This window comes from Patiria miniata, unplaced genomic scaffold (genome assembly GCF_015706575.1).
Source record: "Patiria miniata isolate m_02_andy unplaced genomic scaffold, ASM1570657v1 HiC_scaffold_7, whole genome shotgun sequence".
Taxonomy (NCBI): domain Eukaryota; kingdom Metazoa; phylum Echinodermata; class Asteroidea; order Valvatida; family Asterinidae; genus Patiria; species Patiria miniata.
In genome coordinates, this window is record NW_024037074.1 from 9,098,548 (window position 1) to 9,122,563 (window position 24,016).

Sequence of the window (24,016 nt, forward strand, 5' to 3'; positions counted from 1 at the left end):
TTAAGGACATTACAACACAAAAAACCTCATCAATATGCCTTAATTAGGATGCAAGCCCACATTATTCAAACTAATAGTGGATATACTTCAAACAACAACATCTCTAACTCTTTGAAAAGCCATTCTTATTGGTGAGCTTTTCTCTCTAATCATTGCAATTTGGAAATTCTTAGTTACAGTTTATCACCAAAAGAATCACAAAATAAAATTGCAAATTTCATCGACAACTTAGGATTGTAGTATTCACATCATTGGGACACTTCCACACTTGTAGGCACCCCCAGTTTAGCCGACCATAATTGTTTTGCATTCACCTTGATACCAGATTAACACTGAGTAAAGTGTAGTGTGATAATTCTGCATCCTTTAATTTAAGTTAAGACTTGTTCTACATTTCATTGATGTTTAAAATTATAAATATAAGAAAACATCACCACGGAAGATTTTGTTTACAAAATAAAATGATTAAAAGGATTAAAGGTTGATATGTTAAATTAAGTTGTTTCATACCTTGAATACACACCTCAATAGGATATTCATTGCAGTAATACCTTTTACTCAAGTCATAAAAGTGACTTTACGTTCAAGCTGTCTTTCATCAACCAATATCAAATTTAAGATTTGAATATATCTTTAAGTCAGCTGGGGTATTTTCATCCACAGCTGCATGTATATGTAAGAGGAAAAACAAAAAGTAGAAGTAAAGTTTATTCCTTTCCCTTTCCTATAAATAACACGTGAAGGGCAATTTTATAGAGTGATCACAATCATACATGCAGATTTCATTATCCAATTCATGCGCCCATTTGGAGATTATTTTGCCAGTTCATAACATTTCTCCTTCTTGAACATGTTGAAATGAAGCATCAGATAGTACACCCAGTTTATAGCAAGCTGGAACACTGCAACGGATTACAGCTGAGTCGAGATTATGAGAATGCCAGGCAGTGTTGTAAACATATAGTCGAGTCCATCACAAATCCTCCAGACTCAAGTCAATCAAATTGTGACGGGATTTTGTGAGATGACTTGTGACTGACTGTCAGGCATGCAACTGAAAGTCACACACAAAAAAGGAAATTCAAATCTTTCCCAGACTTTGTACAGTATTTTTCTACCTTCAATGGCACACATGGGAAGTAAAAAAAGAGGAAATCAGCTGATCCGAGGAAAAGTTGCATGCCTGGACTGTACTTTGGACCGGAATTTGGGCGATTCACAATGCAGTGCACCTACCAAGAGTTTGTCACGGAGAGTTCATTTTTCCCAGTGCATTGTGGGAGATGGTGGACAAATTAACAGCGCAGGACATTTGAAATTGTTAGTTTTCCAGCCTGTAGTTTTGTAAGGGTATGATCAAGTATAGTGCCCTTTTCTTTTTATCAATATGCTGTTTTCTGTAAGGCGGAAGAACGCTATGGCCCAATCTATAACAAATTAGCTCCAGTTGTCTACTGACAGTCATTCAAATGGGCCGTGTTTTGTCGACCGTAAACTTGAAAAATGGACTCTCCATGGCAAACTCTTGGTGGCGCGCTGCATTGTGAATGGCTTGAATTGTAAAGGACTTGTGATGGACTTAACTTGAACAAAGATATCAAGACATGACTCAGTTATTGTTTTCAGTCCTTACGCCCTGTTTCTGTGCCATCTTAGAATCTTTGACTTGAAGAAGTCCCTGGAAGTTAGGATAAGGGTTACAGGTCAGACTGGCCTGGGAGGTCAGCAATTGATCAATCAATCCTATCTCCTGACTACGTCTCTTCATATCTTCCTCTGGAGTCCAAGACATGTCATGTTCTAGACGGTAGCAGGCAATGTACTCATGTGGACAGCTCTTACCCCACTCCTGTAAGACAAGGAAGATGCAGAAAGCCATTATTTTACACTGGGAAACAAACTTGAATTGCTTAGGTGATGATTGTCTAATGCAGATCCATAATTAAGTCAATCTCAACTCAATCACAAGTAAATTCAGGAGTCAATGTACAAGTCAGGTCACAAGTAACTGCCTAACAAGTGAATCAGATGAACAATGGCAGATGAATGCCTTGGTTCAGTTCCTTTGAGACTGAAGAACTTTTGATGACTTGTGATGACTTGTGATGACTTGTGATGACTTGTGATGACTTGCTATGACCTGTGATTACTTGTGATGACATGTGATGACTTGTGATGACTTGTGATTACTTGTGATGACGTGATGACTTGTGATGACTTGTGATGACTTGTGATTACTTGTGATGACATGCGATGACCTTTGATTACTTGTGATGACTTGTGTTGACTTGTGATAACTTGTGATGACTTATGACGACTTGTGATGACTTGTGACGACTTATGGTCACTTGTGACTGACTTGATTACAAATGTGGCCTTTTATAAGAATTTAATTACAATTCAAAACTCTTATTTCTTCTTGAAGCCAAAAATGAAAGTACGTATAACAATAAAACCTAAAGGCATAATAAAGGCCATTGGAGGTGGCAAAACTTAAAAAGGTGACGCTTGCCAAGTTACAACAAACAGAAAAACATGGTTACAATTAAGGAGCTACATGTATGAATCATTCATTGTAAAGGTTAGCCAGCCTTATAAAAATCAATCCATTCAAGATACACTTTAGCTTTTGCTTAAAAGTATTATAATGAATTCCACAGCTCAGGTCCAGAACATTTGATATTTTATTTAAACACAATCAGTTCCCTGTAGTAAATAGACCCAACTTCTCACCTGAGGTGAGAGAATGGAGAAGTACTTCTGACCGGATTGTCGTTTGTAGAGATAATAGGTCTGTCCGGGTCGTTTCTTGATGTTACACGCTGCGTGATGCAACTCATTATCTCTCTTAGCGTCTTCTAAGGCTGTGCGTGCTTGCTCCTGCAGGTAGCGGATCTGTTCAGCGATTGTCAAGAGTTTGTTGCTGGCATTGGCTCGAGTGAATTCATCTGCCTGAAAGAAAGAAGGCATTGATTTCAGATTGGATTCATATTTCATAAAAGACAAATTTGACAAGAATGCAACTTGACAAAAATGTCATTTAGAAAACAAGCTTTCTATAGTTCTTATTATTTGCTAATAATTTTTGATTTCAGGATTCTTTTTGTTTTGAGAATCTTCATGCTTGATCACTGTTCAGCAACTACATGTAAATATCAAAACAGAGTTAGTAAAATACAAGTGGCAAATCTCAACAGTTCCAAATCAAGGAGCCAATTTCACGGACCTGTTCTATGCAGGAATTTGGCAAGCAAGACAAATAATAGCTTAGCAAAAGCAAGTTGCCAGCCAACATGACATGCAATGGTCATTCCTTGTGACTGGTTTGCATCTGATTCCAAGCCATTATGGTTTAGAATTGGCGAGGGTTTTGGGTACCTTCTGAACGACTCTGGCCAACTCCACCAGATCCATTGGGTCAGCTGCTACATTGGTCCTGTCAGTGTGAACTAACTGAACACCACACGGCCGATCATCCTTCTCAACCAGAGCAACTGTGTAGACAAAGAAATATCCTCATTCAAAGTGAGTCAAATAACAATGCCTTACACTTTTTTTTACAGATAATCGGAAGTCTACAGTGAAGGTCCACAGTCTACAGTGCAAGCTGTCCCACAATGCAATGTAACATATTCCTTCACTGCATACCCCTGGTATGGCGGCTATCCATAAACTGGTTGCTATATCCTGTGTTACCATTAAGCCCTTCTCAATAAAAAAAAAAATTCAAGTCAGTTGTAACGGGTCTGTGACAGAATCGAAATGACAATGAATGAGGAGATTTCAGAAGTTCCTGACCTGGATGTTCGCGCCAACCTATACAAACTAGTTGAGGAAAGTTTTCCGCATACTTGTTCCAGGTAGGCATGATGCATGGCAAGATCTAGCCTGTCGTGTTGGAAACTTGTGTAAGTACAGTAGGCATAACCAGTGATGCTGATTACGTAATTGAGTAGGCCTAGCTAGCTACATGTCATGCATGTAGGCTAGTTCAACTTAAATAAAATCAGAAATCTGTGTCTTCTCGAATCAAACTTGGATAAATCATAGATGATGGATCTATCTAGTAATATCGAACATACCCGTAGTTGCGTTTTTCGCCAAGTTCATCTTTGATTGTTCCTGAAATTTGTCAATGTCAGTCAAGATGATTTACAGTCAGAATTCAGAACACCGGTTTCTTCCCGATTTGCGCAGTGCATGCGTGATATAATTATGTAAAAACATAGCGCCCTCAGTCGATTGGAATTGAAATGGGGGAAAATGACAAAAAAAATTGACACAAAATTGGTATGCCGCCCTCTCTTGGTGGAAATCTAAGTCCCAAAATAGTTGGTACTCGGTACGTACGCGTTCGTTCCACTGTGAAAGGGTTGAGAACCAGCGTTGTGTTATGTTGTTATTTACAAGCGCGCGCCCAGCCGGCCCAGTGCATGCAGTCTATCATTCATGTCTACACATCGAGCGATATGGACATCCGGAATCATGGAGCAGAATTCTAACTCAGGTAAACCTTTTTCTTGACAAAATTCACAGTCCCAGTACAATTTACTGTCGGTACATTTTAGTGGGAGTGGTCTGTAGGAGCATTTATTGTCCATGCAATGTTTGAAAATGTTTTCACTTTCAGTTTCACTCACTCACGACAAAAAATGAGTCATGTCACTTGTCAGGCACAGCAACTGACATTGTCACTGTCAGTTGCTGTGCCTGTGAGTGTGATTGTGAATTAATTTGTCAATTCAATTGATCATGATGCTGATGCACGGGCAAAATTCATGTTCAGTTTCCTTACTACATGTAGATGTTGAGCGCTTTCTTATGATTATGCAACTGGATCCTTGCGCAATCTTCGAGAAACAACTTTTCCAGATAGAGCCCATATTCTTAAGAATGCGCAACGAGAAAACGGTCTTGTCTAGCTGCATCCGCGAGTCTAGCTACATCCTCGTTCACTGATTCTTGAGCTGTACTTAAATAATTATAGTCTGATACAACGCAAGGTCACAAGGGAAAAGACGAATTGGGGGGAAATAATAAGAGACATAATGGTGCAATGGAAAAAAATAGAATTCTGATTTTGGGATAACAAAAGCGGGGGGGGGGGGGGGGGGGGGCAATCGTGTTGAAGATCTGCTTGTGTTTTTATCCTCTGCGGGACACTCATCGTCAATGGATCATGATTATTGGAATGGATCGGTTCGAACCTATGTCCATTTTTTTCAAATATTTTGGTTGGTTGGGATAAGATTAATTGAAGGGAAAACACTAAGAGAACCTAAGTGTCATCCATCCACACAGATTCATATTCATGTTAGGGTGCGTGATGTGATTGGTTAAATTACGATGTATGCTGCACACACAAAAAAAATACGCGAACTGCCCTGGCTTGCATATGATGCACGGACTTGTAACTTGTGTAGACTAAACACAGCACGTCCCAGACCAGCCCCACTTGTGTGGCCTCGGTATTGCTGCGCTGTCATGGCTGTACGTTCGGCCACACGCCTGGTTTCCCAACTTACTGAGGAGTTTAGTCCAAAGCCTGGCGCACCTTTTTTTGGCATTTTTTTTTACATACCACTGCATACGGTTGTATTCTATGATGTCTTATTTTTTGCCCTCCGGGTAGATAAAGTAATCTTTCTTCAATTTTTAGAGCGGAAAAAATTCCATACTCGGACGTCACTTTTTTCAATTAATTTTCTAGCGCCAAAAGTTACATCTTTTATGGTTATTCCTCCACTTTCCCTCCTCTACTCTCACCCTCTCCTTTCCTTAATTTCTATTTATTAATCAGTCAGTTACTTCATCGGGATTCGAACCTCTGACGCTTGCTTGACACACGAGTTTCTTAACCGCTAGGCCGCGCACGATCGCTGTTGCAATAATCAATCTTTGGACGTATTTGAAGTATCCATTGAAATAAACTAAATATTCATGAGAAAATAAATATTCATAATGACGTATTGCACTATCATTGGCAGGCTCATGCGACGTCATGGTTGTTGATGTCACGTGTATAACGTACCGCTGTCATTCAGCCACTACAATCAGTTTTGACCGGCTGCTTCAAGTTAGTTCTGCACGACGTATGCATCCAAAATGTGCTCTAAAAACACATTTTGAGTAAATTTTTTTCACCTTAACACAGCTTCCTGGATTTCTCTTGGTTCAAATGACAAGGTGAGGTGACAATTAATATGTTTGGCAGCAGATAAATTGGCATCCGAGTATGGAACTTTTCCCTTTAGAGCAATGTAGACATCTTTCTGGAGTCCTCATGTGCAAGTTTCGGATTAAACTCCTCAGTATATTGGGAAACCAGATGTGTGGCCTAACGTACAGCATAGCAATACAGAGGCCACACAAGTGGGGCTATTCCCAAACTAGTTCCCAGTCCTCCGTTATTACAAAACTTCCCATGGGGGCAGGAAAAAAGCTATAATAACAGCTTTAATTTAATGCAAATTATCGTATTTAAACGAGCACAGCATATCGTTATATGAATTATTTCCCCTTTAACCCCAATAAGTTTAATTTAACATAATTATGCCATGCAATGTTTGTTAAGATTGCGCAAAATTTATAATATGCCCACGCAATCTTAAGAATGAGCGCTGATTCTAAAGACTGCGTGCTCATTCTTAAGAATGCGTGCTCGTTCTTAAGAATGCGCGCTCATTCTTAAGATTGCGCAAATTGCAAGAAAGCCCACAACATACATCATGTAGATTCGACTGCATGTGCATGCACTGGTGTTGCTGTCAATGTGCATGTCCCCACGGCATGAACACGATGGCGATCGTTTAGTATAGGGCCCCGTTATATTGATAACGTGTTGACAGTCATGACAGAGGTTGGACTAATACATTTTTATCCTAAGTTACTTTCATTGACTTTTTAAGACCCCTGCCCTGTAGTTTGGGGGTTCACTGAATGTTTTACACAAATGTAACTTCTTGCATTACAGGATGTTTTACAGCTGAGTAACTTAATAAATAAAATAGTTTCTCGTCTGGGCTTTTTGGAAAAATGAAGGAGGCGGGCACGTTTTTCCCCCGAAGTTGGTGGATTTTCCATTATTGCGATTCCACTTTATTTTTCCCTACAAAAATTTCCAAATGCACATCTCCACAAGTTGAGACATAGAGACACTTAAATGCAAAGTGGTTTGAGCTAGGAGATCGGACAGATGCAGGGGGCTTACTTCAGAGCAGGCAAATATTTGACATTATATAACCGACATACAGATCCTTGTTATTTGAACTCACATCACGTGACATTCGTTATTGCTCCCATTCACGCCGTGGCTCAAAAAGTACTATCCGCCCATGGGGAATGGGAAATACTATTAAACAGTTAGGATCATTCTTGTTCCATGATGCGGTATTTGTGTGCAAATGCATGCTGGTGTGCGCGTTCAGCATTGCGCGTAGCGCGTATTGTTCCAAAGAGTCAGTGCTACAGAGTGGGGTTCAAACATTTTCGTAAAGGGGTGGTTTGGAAGAGAGAAATACATTTTCCTCCAAATTTTATTGAAATAAAAGTTCAAATATCAAATGACAAGGATCTATGTGTCAGTTATATAAAACAAATATTGAGTGGCTTTAATATTATCGCTCGGTATTATCGCTCGGTAAAATCTGGACTTTTCCAGTTCACTCGGCTTTGCCTCGTGAAATGGAAAAGTCCAGATTTTACCTTGCGATAATATTCCTCCCATTCCACGCTGAGCCACTCAATATTTGTTTATTATTTTCCCTCAAAAATATCCTGCATGGTACTGATCTTCCCAATCAAAATGCAGGTAGATTGTGTGTTGGAATAATCACCATGGTAAAGGCACACTTTGTTGGACATATATTTGTGTATCATTTATGAGTGCAACTTTGATTGGAAAAGTGTGCAATTTGATCAGCCAAAATGGTACAAAATTGAATATCGGAATTGAATATTTGATCAAGTTGTAAAATAATCAAGTACAGTACTAAATTATTTGAAAATGCAATACACTAAAGTTTCTAGCCTTTTAAATTTGAAGCTGCTGTTATTGTTTTCATGTAGCTGGATGCTTTCATATGTATACCAGTACATGTATGTGCAGTCAAGGAAATCCATTTTAAAAAGCAAACAAAAATGTATGCATTGCAGGTCATATTGTGAAAGTTTCAGTTTTGCAGTAAACTGTAAAATTTTGCTATTATTACATAATTTGTACAGGTGGGGAAAAAACTTTTTTCACAAAGTCAAATTGCTTTAATTTTGACAGAAGTGGAAAAATTAAGAAGAAAAAATAAAAATACAAAAAGTTTATAAAACACTTTATAAAGTTTCAACTTTTGGCTGTAATTTCATCAAATTACAATGTATAGGCCTACATGTATATTTAAGGGAATTTGGGAAAGAGTATTAGTTTTTATGCAAGTGATATTTTCATTGTTCATGCATGTATGCGTCCATCGTCTGTACCATACTGTACAACATGACATTGTACATGTATACGTACATGTACATGATTTCTAAGCTCTGACTAAGAAAATCCAATTTATCAGAAATAAGTAAGGATTGGCCTTTACTGATCCAAAGGTAGCACGCATGCATCGTGGGTAATCTTCTTGCTTTCCATCACCTAGGCACCCAAGCAGGCATATAATCATGTAAACGTTGATGATATTTGCACATTACATGTAGGTGGGATTTGGGCTTGCAAATGTTAAGTAAAGCCTGCTGGGCATGCATCAAGCACGCTATGCACACCTTGTGCCTGACCTACATTTTGTAATTTTGGAAAGTGTTTAGATACCCTGTGGGTGAGCAGTGACCAAATCTGAAACCTGTAAACTTCTTGTACCCAAAATGAGGTGAAACTTGTGTTCCTTCGTGATTGAAATTTGTAAGAGGTACATGTCGGCTGCATCGGGGATCCAGGATCTCTAATGAATGCTTACTGGGGTCTTGAACTAAATTTTTCACAAGGGGGGGGGGGGGGGGGGGGGGGGGGATGAGGCATGAAACCCAACGTATAAAAAAAAATCAAAGGCCTGAAGCAGTCAATTAAGATTAACAATATTGAGTGATGACAGAATTCAGGGAACTTTAGGAAACTTTAGGAAACTGTTTTTATGTCAATAATTAGGCCACCAAAAAAATGGTTCTGCTTCTGATCGGCATTTGAAAATAGGGTAGGTAGGTAGGGAATTGTTTGGGTTCTTTGGGCAATTTTGTTGTGTACGATCATATGGAGGTGTCTACTTAAACAGTAAAGGGTAAAAGGTAGGAATTGATGGTTTTCGGGGTTTTTTTCCTCATTTTTTCCACCAACAAAAATTAAGGTAGGGACTGTCAAACTAGGGCCCGAGGGTAACCGGAATTATTACATATTTTTTTGGCCTTAGCATCAGTGGGGGAGGGGGGGGGGGGTAGCCGCCCAAACCACTCCATTCTCCTTGATCTATACTTAAAAGTGTATGATTGCATTTATCCCAAAAGGTCTACCAAATTATTATGAACAAAAATTTACTTGGATCAAAGATCATACCGGTAGTTACTAAAACCGCATGATATTATTCTGTCTGTCTTGTCATTTAGAAGAAACAGTAAATGTAGGTGATTTCATCATTCAGTCAATTGACTGACTTTTGGAATAAAGAGTGCTATTGACCAAATCATGTTTTGTGATCAAAAGGTTGTGCTTGATTGTTCGCTGTTTTCTTGAAAAGTGTAACATCCACTGAGCTGAAACATCAACAGGTTAGGTTTGAACGTTCGTTAGATTTGTGAGAGGTTTATTGTTGGAAAGAACAAAATGCATGAAAATCACATGATCCTACCAGTATCTTTACATGTGTCTCTAACAGGTGCGAATATTAGTTGATAAAAACAAATGACCCTATGAAACCATGATGTCATTATGAGTTGATCAGGTGTCTAGACATCTGAATCATGCTACCTGTTCCGTCATTCGTACCGTACCTGGTACATTCACTATGTTCACAGTTATCAGGAGACACTCAGGTCCAGAGGGAATGGTCACTTGTCTCGTTACTCATCACAGCTGCATGAAAGATACAGGCTTCCATGCATCACTTCCACATGAAATTGTGTTGCGGTGACATTCTACAATGTCATTCTTGTCTACATTAAAGTGTGATACTAGTTGTCTCAGTGTAAATTTGCCCAATACGTATGTAGGCCTACATTGTGCTGAGTTGTTTTTGCTCTGACATTGCGATGTTGTCTAAGATCTGTAATGGAATTGTTATTGTTAAGACATACTTGGTACTTGGTACTTGGTTGGTTTCCTCCTGAAACATCCTCCCAAGATCTTGGCTAAGATGTACAGGGCAACTCAAAAAAGCGGAACCCCAAAACAGAGAAATGTATTTCATATAAAAAAACTATGTGCCGGTAGCACCAAAATTAATAATGACTAATTGGAAGCCCATTTATTAATCAAACTACTTATAATTAAGTGAGAAAATTATTTCAAGCACTCAACACGTTAAAATGTTATCACTGTTTAAACCAAGTAACCCTAAAATCAGTTTCGTCCAAAAAAAAACCAAAACAATTTATTGTGTATCGTTTCGGTTTTGCGGTAACACCATGTGGTAATAACTACTGCTTAGAAGATATTAGTTCTGAGAAGAACTTGTCCTGCTTATTATCAACTTGCTAAGTAGTTTTTTTGTTCTGTTTAGAACAGTCTCCTGACGATGACTAGAGCAGGCTAGTCGAAACGTTGAGACCAAAGACAAGTTCTTTTAGAACTTACAGCAGGACTGTTCTAAACAGAACAAAAAAACTACTTAGCAAGTTGATAATAAGCAGGACAAGTTCTTTTCAGAACTAATATCTTCTAAGCAGTAGTTATTACCACATGGTGTTACCGCAAAACCGAAACGATACCGATACCCCACCATGCAAAGCCTCAAATTTATTGTGTGTTCTGACTGTTTGGAACAACAAAGAAAATGACTTGTTTCAACAACTGTAGTACTTGTACACAATATCTTTATTAACAATCCAGCTTTGGCTAACCTCGGATTTATAAAATCCACTTTTTTTTAAGACGAGCTTTCAAAAGAACTTTGGTGGATATTTTTAATTTTAACTTAGGTTTTATCGCTGGTGATCATGATGTTTGAAGACAATTTATAAGTCACTTAAAGGGAATGTACAACATTTCCTTTTGCTGCAATTTCAGAAATAAATGGATTTGGAGGATTAGTATGTTATAGAAAATATTGTTAAACTGACTTAATTCACGTTTTGGGCTTGTAGATGCTGGAAAAACCAAGAAAACCTATCATGTTCTTGTAGTCTGGTTCCCTGACCCCACTTAAGATGAAACGGAGCAATTAATACACTTTGGGGAACTGTAAGGTCAGAGAATCAGTCTAGCAAGCTTGAACCCCTTCACAGGTGTGTAATCAATTGCACAGAAAAGTCAGAATAACTAAATATGAAAAAGTAGGAACAGTGTTTGAAAAAAGCCAGTTTTCTCCAACACTGGTCGGCCGACAAGCGTTGGAAAAATACAGTTTTTCTTGAAAATGACAGCACACCAGGAGACATGGTTTTAAAGGATGCCTTAGACTGTCATTCCCTAACAATTCAGTAAGGTATTACGTGATAATTTGATCATTCTGTTCTTTGATGTTTGCAAATGTTGTATCTTCCCTTTAAGTAGCAGAGTAACAATTTGGGTCTGATTAAAATGAACTGTACAGTATACATGTGTACATACCATGCACAGCAGCAATGGCACAAAATAAATGATGATTGTCCTTCAATATTGTCCCTCTTGTCATTTTCACCATTGAGGGCATACATTTGTATGTTTACGTTAGCACATGTACATGTATACACTGTACAGAGTCAATACATGATAAATTGTACAATGTATGCACATGTAATGTCCAAATTGTTTGTTCATGAATTGAATCTGTTTGTCATCATCAATTACCTGACATTGATCTCACAAGTCTCATTAGTGACCTAGCACCACCCTAATCACACTGTCCTGCCAGGCCAAGCACATTCAAGCATGCCCAGCTTTATTGATCACATGTTCCCAATACCTGGTCTCCTTATTACTGTAAGGATGCTTGAGAACCAATTAGCGTGAACAGCAACATGTACATGTACCATACACATAACAAGAAATCCATATTTCATTTCAAGTTGATGCCCTACATGTACACAGAGTATTCAGCATGGACGTGGAATTGCCATTTGATTCCCCAGAGTGCAGTAAATTATACTGGTATAAAACTGACGCTGAATTTGCTGTATCAATATTTCGTCATCTGGTTGTTATCTCAGTAAATATCAATGTCAATGTGCTTGTATTTGCTTTAGAAATGTCAAAATTTATCGAGAAAAATTGTTCATCGTGATGACTAAATCCGTTAACTGTTCACATTTTGCTAAAAGTCATTTATTGTCCAGAGCAGTCTTTCTTTTATCATTTAAATTTTTAGTGCTAATGATAATTCTTACTGAATTCACTTTTCACCCTTACATTTACTGCAGCCCCCAAAAATATGTTGCCTGATATTGGACTCTTTTTATATATTTTTTACTTTGTACGTGAATGTGAAGATGGCGCAGTACATGGACATGGCTTCAGTAAATCTTTCTCTTGAACGCTTTGTCTTAGAACTTGTATAAAACACTACAAAACCCATTAAAAGCCTGCATGTAATATATAAAAATGTATACGTGTAATGTCTAGTATGATTGTTAATTCATAGAATATAACATTTTTCCCAAAACTTAATTCCAGTTTAAAAGGGCATTATCACTGTCTGTTAAACCAGAAAATTATTGACCGGGAGCCGAAGGTACCAGATCATGCACCTGTATGACTATTAGCAGAAGACCTTTTGACAAGATGTACTGATATTATCGCCTCATAAAATTAGGCCTACCGGTAAATGTAGGCCCCCCTATATCATATATATATCAGCTGACACATTTGGATTCCATTTGAAGTCATGAATAGGCCCATTTCCTGCTGAGTCCATCACCATACAGCTTGTGCGACGATTTCTTCAGCAAACGTTTTCCATCCAAAGTTAGAGTTTTTGGACCAGTAACAAGACTTTATTTCTGTGTGCTATCTTTCTGTATTATGGTGCTAGTTAGTCTGGTTGCAGCTCTGCTGGACATATTAACCCAATTATCAGTAGTTGTCAGTTGAAGTGAACATCTGATGTCTGGGTGCTGATGAGCATGATGGGTGCATGCACGTTTACCTTCAAGATAGATCCTCTGTGCAGGTGCAGTCCTATGCAACTTTGGAATTACTTGCTACCGCTCATGGCAACGGCTATGGACACGGCTAAAGCAATTTTCCATAAGACATGTAAACTGATAGACATAGCCAATGAATTTGGAACACAGCCTCAAGAACTTTATGCAGATTTATGCAAATGAAGGCATGGTAAGGTAAGGTGTGATGCAGTGGATAAGGTGACCAAATGAAAACAAGAAATAAGTTGGAATTGCAGTCATACCGTACTTGGGGGAAAACAACTGTCAGTGTACAATGCTGTCATACTTACATGTAAGTGCTGCAAATTTAGAGACCTTTTATATGTACACTGTACTGGTACATGTACATGTGGTTCAACTTTATTAATTAAAAACATTTTGTCAATTTTGTAAGCTTTTGGTTTTTTTTTTACTATTGCACCCAAACTACCGGTACACGTACATTTATAAACGTATCAAAATTCAAATATCAATTTGCAACACGTGTTGGTAAAATAACAAACTGTCTAAAAGGTGGCATTTCAGCTGTGCCACTTATTGGCACAGTTGATTGGCAATTACTTAAAGGGGTTTATGATATTTGGTTTGCCGATCTATTTAGGGTGCTATGTTTACAATGAGGACTACACGTTTTAGCAAACTTGATAGAAAATTACATACATGTATAAAACGTGAACACTTAGGCTAACAAATTGTATGCAGATATTTTGGCTATTCCAAAGATCGCCTCAAGGTACAAATGTAGATTCAGCAGGCCTGATTCCAAGACAGGCCTCGTCTTCTTGTTATTACCAACGATGTCTTGTAGTAATCCCACATGCCAACGCAGCACCACGACAGCTGCGTAAGCGTGACAATCAACAGTTAGCAACGGCTCCTTCATGACAATAACACATCTCACCCAGTAGGGTAGCCGTGGGATCGTCTTGACAACCAGGGATGAGGCAGGAGCTATTTGCTGCTAGCTGTCCTCCCTGCTCAATTTAGATAATTGCTATTCTAGGATTTGAGAAGCATTCATTTGTGTGTGTTGCGCATGTGTGCAGGTGTACATGTACGTGTAATGCAGTCAGGAATACTCAAGGGCTTTTCAGTGGGAGAGGATGTACAATGTACCCACACAGACTTGCAGTACCCTGATACTTGTCAGCTAACATGTTTTTCAGTTGGTTTTTCTTTGTTATTTTTGTCTGGTTTAAATCCCAGAAGTAGGCACTGTGAAGATTATTAAACTGTCAGAGTTTTTCTTGCGATTTCCTTTGAGTTCCTGATTTTCCCCAGGCAGGTGTGTGTCATTGCGTTGTGATTGAGTTCTGTTTTTTACCCAAAATATAAGTTTAATTGCTTTGGACTATCATTTTAAGTATTGAAATAAAATGGTTCGTTTCATAAAAGAACATGAAGAAAGAAGTGTTTTCTTCAGTGGAATTCTATAAATTGTCTTTTTGGAAGGTACTACAGGGTCATACCTGAAGTGGACCTGCATTTCTCTGATTTCCTACATTCAGATTAGCCACACTTAGAATAATTTCAAAAGCCACACTTCTACATAATTCCAGAAGCCACACTTAGTTCTGCATATTTCCAGTTTTTATATTTGTTTACCTGAACTCCTTGCCAGGTAATTGAACAAAAGACTCAGTATGTGAAAAAGGGTTCTCATTGAAATATGATCCCTTAATTAAATTCAGTAGGCTACATGTACAACTGTACATGTACTTCAAAAGTCCAAGCCCTACTATCGGTATATGTACATGTACGTGATTAGCATCCAGATCTTATCCATTCCATACAGTGCATCAGCATTTTAATCTTTGGCCAAATGACCCCAATCCTGCCCCACAAATGTGCACTGAACTCCAGAGTGCCTCATATCTACTTCATGCAGGGATGGTGTTTTTCCCTTGAACCCCCCTGACTCTTTGACGGTTTAATCCTACTTTAATCTTGGCCGTAAATCTTCATAACTGATCATCTGGAATACTCATGCTGATGTTTAGGAGGACCTTTACACAAGCTGAGCAAGAGATGTTGGCTAATCATTTCTAAGACGTCAGCCCGTCCTCATCAGAGCAGTAAAATTAGACACGTTATTACTGGTCTTCTTAAAACAATTTATTTTGACCAAAGGGAATGTGTCATTTTTTGTTTGTTTACGGAACTTCTGAACTATTTAGACAGTTCCTTAATTGTTTGAAAATGTTAGCTGAATGCAGTTTTGTCCACAGGATTTCTCAGTCTTATTTAGTTGCTTAAATATATGTGTTGTATCTTGAGAACAAACTGGGATTATTTTAATAACATAACATAAATGTTGAATATAGTAAAAAAAAAGGGGGGAACAAAAATACTGTCACAGATTCAGTAAAAAAAACCACAATTATCATTTTGGTTTTTTTAATTTTATTTCAAAATTGTTATTTTGTGAATTCATCAATTGTAAAGAATCATTTCCCCTTGATTCAAATTCAGTTCTTACCTTACAAGGTACAACTTAAGTGCAAGAAGCTTACTACATGTTAATCCTTGCATAATATGCAGGATGAAGCTCAGTGTCTGCAATTTGAAACCAAGTTTCTTGATTTTTTTTGTCTTGGCCTTCTCCCTGTATCTCTCAGCCACAGGTAGGCCTAGCCAGACGCAGCATATTACCTTACCAGAGACACTGCAACAGATCCCTCTAGCTACAGAACTACCATGCTTAAGACATCGCTGGAATACTAATGAGGTATGTATGACAACTTCCAACCATTACTAACAAGATCTGGCTCGTTATGGCCTTGTTCTGGTCAGTGTTTTCAAGGCGTTAGGAAATTGTCATATTTGTGACTCCCAGCCAGTGGTGGTGCATTTGCAGTTTTAGTTGGCTTGAAAACACAAACTTGTACACATGTACACATAAAATTGTTTTTAAAACTAGATTCTTTTTGTCTGAAAGGAGATTTTTATACTGTAGTGCTGTGATGGGCTTTTGATTATAGTTTCAAATGCTTGATTGTAGTCACAGTTGAATAGAAATAATCAACTGAATCTGGCAGAAATGATACAGTTTTCTTTGGACAAATGTGTGTAGGTACAGGCTGGTCATATTACCTTCCAATTCTATTTTGTAGGGTAACTTCTGTACCAGGAATTCATGGGTGAACAGTGAAATTGTTACTTTTTTGTAAATGTACATATTGTACAAATGTGAATGTGATCATGCTGTGTGGATTATTCTTAGTGACCTGCATGTTCATGTGCATGAGCCACATGCTCTTCGCACAGAATACATCCATCAAGATAGCACCAACGGCCATTAAAAGAGCGTTATTTGCATTATTGCACACATCACTAATCAAGCATTCATTCAGCTACTGACTTGGATCTCCTATGTGCTCACCCTTGACGAGACTATATGGATGCTAAAAATACCTCACCTTTTTAGAAATTTCAAGGTTTTCCTTACACGTATTTAAATAATTGAAAACTTTATTAAAATACGTAAAATCACTGGTGCTATCCTTGATCTGGAATTGCTTCCTGATGACATTTTCCTTTTTACAAATCAGCCGAGTATACATTTATTTATTTATCTATTTATTTCATTTTCCGGGATATTACAAACAATGAATCATAGACAAAACAATTACATGTACAAATAACACTGAGTAGTAAACATAACAGAAAACATAACAGAAAACAACACCCAAAAAGCTCCCGTAGGATCACCCAAAAGAAACAAGTTTCTGTCGAGGGGCTCTCCAAACTAATTGGATAACAGTGATTAATACATGATGAGCCAACACCTGCTGAGTTCAAGAAAAAAAATACATGTGTTCCCAGTTGCCCAAATCTTTCATTCAAAAAACTTGCTGTGCTGCCCTTACCCTAGTTATTATAAGTTGATCTAAAGTCAGGTTTTGCCGAACCATGCAGCGAAGCCTTTAAACAGCACAGCAAATGCAGAATCAATAGTTGAATATCATCGCTATAAGAAACTAGGGCAAAAAAAAACACCCATACATTGTACACCCTGGGTTTGTTTTGTTTTGGGTTTTTTCAGGAAAAAAAATAGGAAACATAATTTTTTTCTCTTTGCACTTTGCCTGATACAACAACACATGTTCATCATAAGATTTCTCTTCACTCTTTGGCCTTTGCAGTTTGCAGAGTGTTGCTGTATTGGAACATAATTGAAGCTACAATTGTTGTGCAAAATGTACTTTTGACTTAAAAAATCTAACTAGCCAACCCTTTAGCACCTGCACTTCATTGTATTACATTGTATCTACATTCTGTTACATTGGATCTACATGGTATTACATTGTATCCACATTGTATTACATTGTATTACATTGTGTCTACATTGTATTACATTGTACAATGTATTCCCTGATGAATCCATACAACCATAGAGTGTCTAGGTGGTTTGGGGTGGTACCAGTATGTACCTGTACATTGTCCAAACGCTTAAAGGGGCACTAGGTCCTGAAATCCCCCAAAATGTCATGTTTTGGATTGTTACTTACCGGTAGCCTATTTCAAACATCTGGTCGAAAGGAAACCAACCTAATGTCTTACCGTTCCCGAGAAAAGACGAAAAAAAAACGCTTGTTTACATCGGACATGACGGAGTACGAATACGTCTTTCGTGTCGTTCTCATGTACGCTATACATGTTGTGTGTCTCGGGAACAGCGCGCGGTGACCAATCACCAATGCAAAAAATTGTGGTTTCTTTAACGTCCGCAAAAGGCGAACACTTTACGTGTAGGAATGAAATCACAACTAGCATCCAAACAGCTCGAATTTATGGGGTCGCAAAAGTGGACCCCGAAATTCGTTCTCGCACGCATAATACAGGAATAGCACAAAAACGCCCAGTTTTGAAAGGATAGTTGTGTGGATGTTTATTTTATACTTTTAAAAGTTATTTCTGATTATCATCATCTCGTTCAAAGCACGTTTTGTAGCCCAATTGGGCTGTTCCAGGACCTATGTCCCTTAAGTTTTTTTCGCTAGATGGTGGAGCCTCCCTTTCATTTCCACATCCCATCATGCGTTGAGTAGACGCCATGCCATGCTTCAATCCTAAGCATCTGTGTGCCAGTTCACTGTGTGCTCATTAGGGTAATACCACTCTAGCTAATGAAAGGAACATGCAAAGCTCTCAGCTGTGACTGCGGCTCGTTGAGCATCTTAACAGTCTTGCTGCACCATTCACTGCAGGTGTGTCTTCATTTCACGGATGACTACATCAGCCACCATTGCTTTGTAATACATGTAGCTTCTCCCTTCTCCGTGAAGGCTTTTATGAATGTTGCGAATCTTCCAATTTTAATACAATTTTGCAAACCCCCCTTGGAGTTTGTTAACGAAAACTGTTCACTTGCTCTGATTTTGGGCCTGGTACAGGTACAGGTATTTAGGAAATACTTTGGAAATGTGTTGACACAGGGCATTGAAGGCGAGCATTGTTCATTTTCATTGAATTGTACGTTTAAAGCATATATAGATACCAGTTTGTTTTTGGTCTTAAGTGTTCTCCAACATGTTCTTTTGTTACTCCCTCTCTCCTTTTTGTTTTAGGAGGGGGAAGGAAATACATTACTTTTTGTTGTCTTTTATCATTTTGGTTTTGTCTTGCAATGTTATTTTATTTCTCAATTACTCTTTTCCTTCCACCGATACGTGTTTGTACATGTATGTCTGCCTCCCTACCCCTATCATTTTGCATGCTAGGATCACAGTGTAAGGCCCTCTAAATGTTTGATTTTTTTTTCCATCACTGTCAGTCTCTCCATACATGTATTTTGCTTTCATCTCGTCTTTTATTTACACCTTCCTCTTCATTGAGCTCCTCCATGAAATATGCAGCAAGTCTTCCAACCCTTAACACCAACCGTCTTGCCGTGGATGCAGAGACGATCTTATTGGAAAGTAATCATGATTGAGGAGTGACACGGAGTCTGAGCGAGTCTTCATGCTACGAGGAGCTTAATTCATAGCTTAGTGGATGAACTGTCTATAGTCATTAGTGGAGGACTGGGGGGAATAAGATACAGTATTGACTGTCAGTTAATAATAGAAGACCAGCAGGTTGAAAACAAGGCATCATCAAGTTCTCAAGAATGAGTTCCATGTACTGTGTGCTCAGTTGTCTTGACACATTCTTCATTAATGCTCCTACCCTCTCCCAATGGTCATAAAATGCAACAGGATTATTACGATTCATGCAAATATAAGATCCAGTGGAAAAAAAATTGATAATAACATTCATCATCATGAATGAATGGTGATAAATGAATCAAACTTCCATGTACACGTACCTGTACATTGTAAGGATGCGTAACTTTCTCAAATATTATTTCATTAGTCAAGTAATTCGTGCAAAATGAATACTTGATATTAAAGTGATCACAAAAAATTACTGAAATAAGAAAGATAGAACTGACTTGTAAAATATGTATATTTTTCTAAAAGTAAAAAAATAATGAAGGTTATGAATAAATGATTAATAGATGTAAAAATACTTTGAATTGCTTTAAATAAAAAACAACTTCTTCTCAATGAAAGAACTTTTTAAAAATAATGGTAATGCCAATAGGGTACATTTGTGTACATTAGATGGACGCATTATTCCTCACTGTAGATTTCATGCAACTTCTTACAAGATGATTTTTACAAGCCCGTTATGTCTCTCCTAATCACATTTCTTGTCCGTCACCTTGAGACTTTCACACCTTCCTCAAGGATGTCACCATACCTATCATGTCATGGTTGCCCTATATGCCTCATTCCGCTGGGCTGTTCTCTGTCTTGCATGAGATCTGCCAATAAACCTCATCAGGTTTGGCCTTGAGCAGCAGCCTCCACCCAGCTGTCTGGCCAAGTTTTTTTATATGTGTATTTTCCTCACTGTGTAGTGGTTCTGTATATTTTTGTTTTCAATTTTGACGTGTTTTTTGACAGCCGGTCAGAATTATTCCCAAGACATATTTAACCATTTGGGTTCCATACTTGCAGCCCAGATTGGAATTCCTGTGGTTTGAATGTAAGGCCTCTCAGGACTCTAACAGTCTAAGACCACAGGCTCCAATGCTCCAGTTCCTTCTACTCATTCATGTCATTCCATTTCCAGTTACATCCACGTGCATGTACTTCTTTCAGATTTGTTACTCCTCTGATGTTTGGTTCAGTGTACGTGTACATGTAGAAACACTTTTGTTTTGGTTTTTGTTTTGTTCTGATTGGTTTTCCCAAAAGGCAAATAGAGCTCACATGAACATGTACTTTGGTTTCAGGGTTTGAGGAAAAACTGAAGCTCACACGAACGTGAACCGGTACATTTTTCAGGGTGAACATTGATTGGATTTTCAAATATTTTCTGAAAGTTTGCCAAACAGGAATATTACAATTTACATACTGTAACTTACAAACTTGTTCCTCATGTACCTCATTTATAGTTGCATTTCTTGGGAAGGAAAGGGACTAGAATAACCAATAATTTATGCATTTAACTTGTATAAAATTTTAAATAATTTTTAAAAGTTGAACAAAGAAATTGGCTGGAGCGATGTTTGAACTGTGACCTCCAGATTGCCGTTCCGGTGCTCTGCCAACTGAGCTATCCAGCCCTATCTTGGTGGTTTCCCATTTCTTGTCAATGTCTTCGTTCAAATGACGCTAGTCAGAAGCCATCAACCCGTAATTAAATGAATTTGTAAGCCCTTTACATGGAATCCAATATAAAATTCTACAGTATGTACAGGTTTTAGAATCAATAACGAACCTGTAGTAGTTCTCTGATAAATGATCAGCCTAAACACTTGACAAGACTAACTACCTGTAATTTACTGTGCAGTCTGCGTCAACAGCCATCATGGCCATGGACAAATTTGAAGGGACACTCTCGATTAGATTGATTGATAGTTCTGTGTGTGCCTTAGCGGAAAGGACTCGGAGAGCAACAGTGCAGTAAGCTGCATTGGGGCTGCATGCAGGGAGAATGTGTCAACAGAACGCTGTGAAACCCAAGATGGGTGGGAGTTTGCCTGAAGGGAGAGTTGCACATTCACTCATCATCATAGGACATGGTTTGCATTGTAATATCAAGGGATGTTTACATGTGAGAAATTCATTTACGCACAAATACTGTCGATTGAGACCTGCAGTAATGTACGTGGTATACATGGCATGTATACTACATACTTAAATCATTAAGGCTGTACAGTATGTGTACAAATTATGTAAGTGTATCCTTCAAAAATTAAGGAATACAAGACCTGAACCAAATAAAATAACTTTCTGTTTAAAATACATTTTATAAAATCTTTCCTTTTTAAAGGTGATCTGGAACAGAGTCAATCAGAAACACACTATATTTTTATAAATGATGTTGAATTATTTGGACTGCTATCAATTCTATCCCGGAGGCCCTGTATGTCAATGATGAAACTGAAAGCATTGTGCTACTGGTAGCTATTGTTCAAATAATAGTCAAGGCACAGCTGCTTAACCCTAACTGCCCTGAATCTTTTAAAATCCTCTTTGCCAAAGTGGAGGAATTTGGTGGATTGAGGCTACATGTACATGGCAAAACTGATTTTGTAGGACGCACTGTGTCAGGGAATTGGGCCGAACCTTGTGTTGTTTTTGCTCAGCCATGCATAAATATTATACTTGAAATCCTCCGTACTGCTCCAGGATGTCACTGGCCAAGCCTCAACATATTGACAGTCACTGCCGCAGGATTTTGCAGGATTCAGGCAGTGGTCACCCCGTCATGGACCATATTCAAGAACTAATGGAGGAATTTGCAGGATTGCGGCTACAATGTATATGCTATTTTCCATGAGGCCAATTGGAGGATTTTGCAGGATTGAGGCTACTTTCTACATGTAGCAAAAAGGCCTAGGGAGTTAGGGTTAAAGCATGCACAATGGTTTCTCCATTGAAGGGGGCCATGACTGATCAGGTGCCAGCATTTGGGGCTGTTCCTAAATTGGCATGAATTGCTTTTTATTTGAAATATTTTTATTGAGACCTATCAAGACAGCAAAGCTGTCTTCGAACAACGCAAAACACATTACATACTTATTTAGTATTTTTCCCTATTTGCCTGCTTGGTTTATGCATATTTTTTTTGTTTTTGAGAGTTTCTTAAAATAATAAATAAAGTTTACAACACAAATGTTTTATTGTGTCTAAATGTACCATTGTTTTAATACTTGATGTAGACCTAATATTTTAATTGAAATCTCCTTCTGCTTCATGTGTTTCACGCATTTGAATCAAAGTTGATCTAGTCAAGTATAGTATTGATAACTCTGCCTGAACATGTGCACATGTTGTGTACAATGTTTGTAAATGAATGTAAAATGGAAAACAGGTCAAGATCACCCTGTTTAGGCCCCCCCAAAAAGTCTCCGGTTTCTGGTATGGAGCTTGCCCAAAAAGTGGTGCGGCGACGCGGCTTTTTTTTTTTTTTTTACCTGATTTTTTTGCTTCAAATGTCGGCTGATGACTGCAAATGGTGCCCGACTAAACTTAGTGCAAATATATGGGAGTCCAGAGAGGCCACATAAAGCTTATTCTCGACCATAACCCAATCTAAAAACACGTTAAAATTGTGCAGCAGCAGGATTCCAGTCAAACCAGTGAGTTTGGCGGTTTTGAGACATCATCTTTCATTGAAAAAAAACTTTTTCATTTTGCCGACGCGCATAGCTACGGCGACGCGCGCATACCAGAAACCGGAGACTTTTTGGGGGGGGGCCTTACGTGGTGTATAGGTAAACTTGCTAGTTGTTATCTGACTGCTTCCACATTCCAAGTCATTTCCTATAAATGTATCATTTCTATCGATAAGAAATGATAGCTTCTCAGTCTGTTATGGAGGAAGAATGTGCATCTTTATTGACTATACGTCAAGAAGGAGCATAAATTAAGTCGCGGTAGTCATGTGATAACGAGCACGGACAGTGATAAAGCGAGAAAGAGATTTCCACGATCCGCATTCTCCGCCGGTATCGTGTGTCGAATTCATCATTCTTTGTATCTTGGGTCGTGTTCTGCCTGTCAATGTATTTGACCAACATGAATTCAACTATTTAATCATCCCAACATGAAGGGTTTTACAATAAACAAGAGAGCTGTGTATGCTTGTCCTAGTCTAATATTACCAGAGGAGTTGTACACATGTACAATGTACCAGTATGTTTACTGGGCATTAAAGGGAAAATACAACATTTGCAAACATCAATAAATAAAACTACCAAATCATATTAAAATACCTTGCTGGACTGTTAGCAATGTAAAGCATCCTGTAAAATCATGGCACCTGGTATACTGTCATTTTCAAGAAAAGTGGTATTTTTGTATCAATTTCGGTTGATATTTTTGTATCAACGCTCGGCGGCCGACCAGCGTTGGAAAAAACTGGCTTTTTTTCAAATACTGGCCCCAATTGACCATCGCACTTGTTTGCAATCGATTACACACCTATGAACGGGTACAAGCCAGCTTACAATTCCCCAATGTATGTAAACTGCTCTGTTTCTTCTTATATGGAGTCAGGGAACCAGACTACAGGAAAATGATCGTTTTTCTTGGTTTTTATAGCATTTTCGAACCCAAAACCTCAAAAAAGTCAGTGTAACTATATTTGCTATATATTTCCAACCCCCCAATTCCATCCATTTCTGAAAAATACAGCAAAAGCAAATGACGTATATTCCCTTTAAGGCATA

At 38.2% G+C, this 24,016-nt stretch overlaps 2 protein-coding genes across 4 annotated transcripts in view; one reads left to right on the forward strand and one right to left on the reverse strand.

Annotated features, from left to right (window-relative positions):
* Window positions 1–1,263: 1,263 nt before the first annotated feature.
* Window positions 1,264–4,205, reverse strand: LOC119745938 (uncharacterized protein C1orf50 homolog). Of its 2 annotated transcripts, none has more exons than XM_038222644.1 (4): window positions 3,799–3,883; window positions 3,379–3,494; window positions 2,734–2,952; window positions 1,264–1,849 (listed from the first exon to the last, which is right to left on the reverse strand). In XM_038222644.1, the coding sequence occupies exons 1-4, from the start codon at window positions 3,866–3,868 to the stop codon at window positions 1,610–1,612; spliced, it is 645 nt and encodes a 214-aa protein (XP_038078572.1). In that variant the 5' UTR covers window positions 3,869–3,883; the 3' UTR covers window positions 1,264–1,609. The 2 variants fall into 2 exon arrangements, with proteins under 2 accessions (XP_038078572.1, XP_038078573.1); XM_038222645.1 differs by lacking the exon at window positions 3,799–3,883 and adding an exon at window positions 4,083–4,205 and having other exon boundaries at window positions 1,267–1,849.
* A 196-nt stretch (window positions 4,206–4,401) lies between these two features.
* Window positions 4,402–24,016, forward strand: part of LOC119744807 (calmodulin-binding transcription activator 1-like) — a 50,831-nt gene continuing 31,216 nt past the window's right edge. For both annotated transcript variants that reach the window (XM_038220953.1, XM_038220954.1), the window contains exons 1-2: window positions 4,402–4,507; window positions 15,903–16,012. In XM_038220953.1, coding sequence (XP_038076881.1) covers window positions 4,450–4,507; window positions 15,903–16,012 — 168 coding nt within the window. In that variant the 5' untranslated portion in view covers window positions 4,402–4,449. The remainder of the gene's footprint in view (window positions 4,508–15,902; window positions 16,013–24,016) is intronic.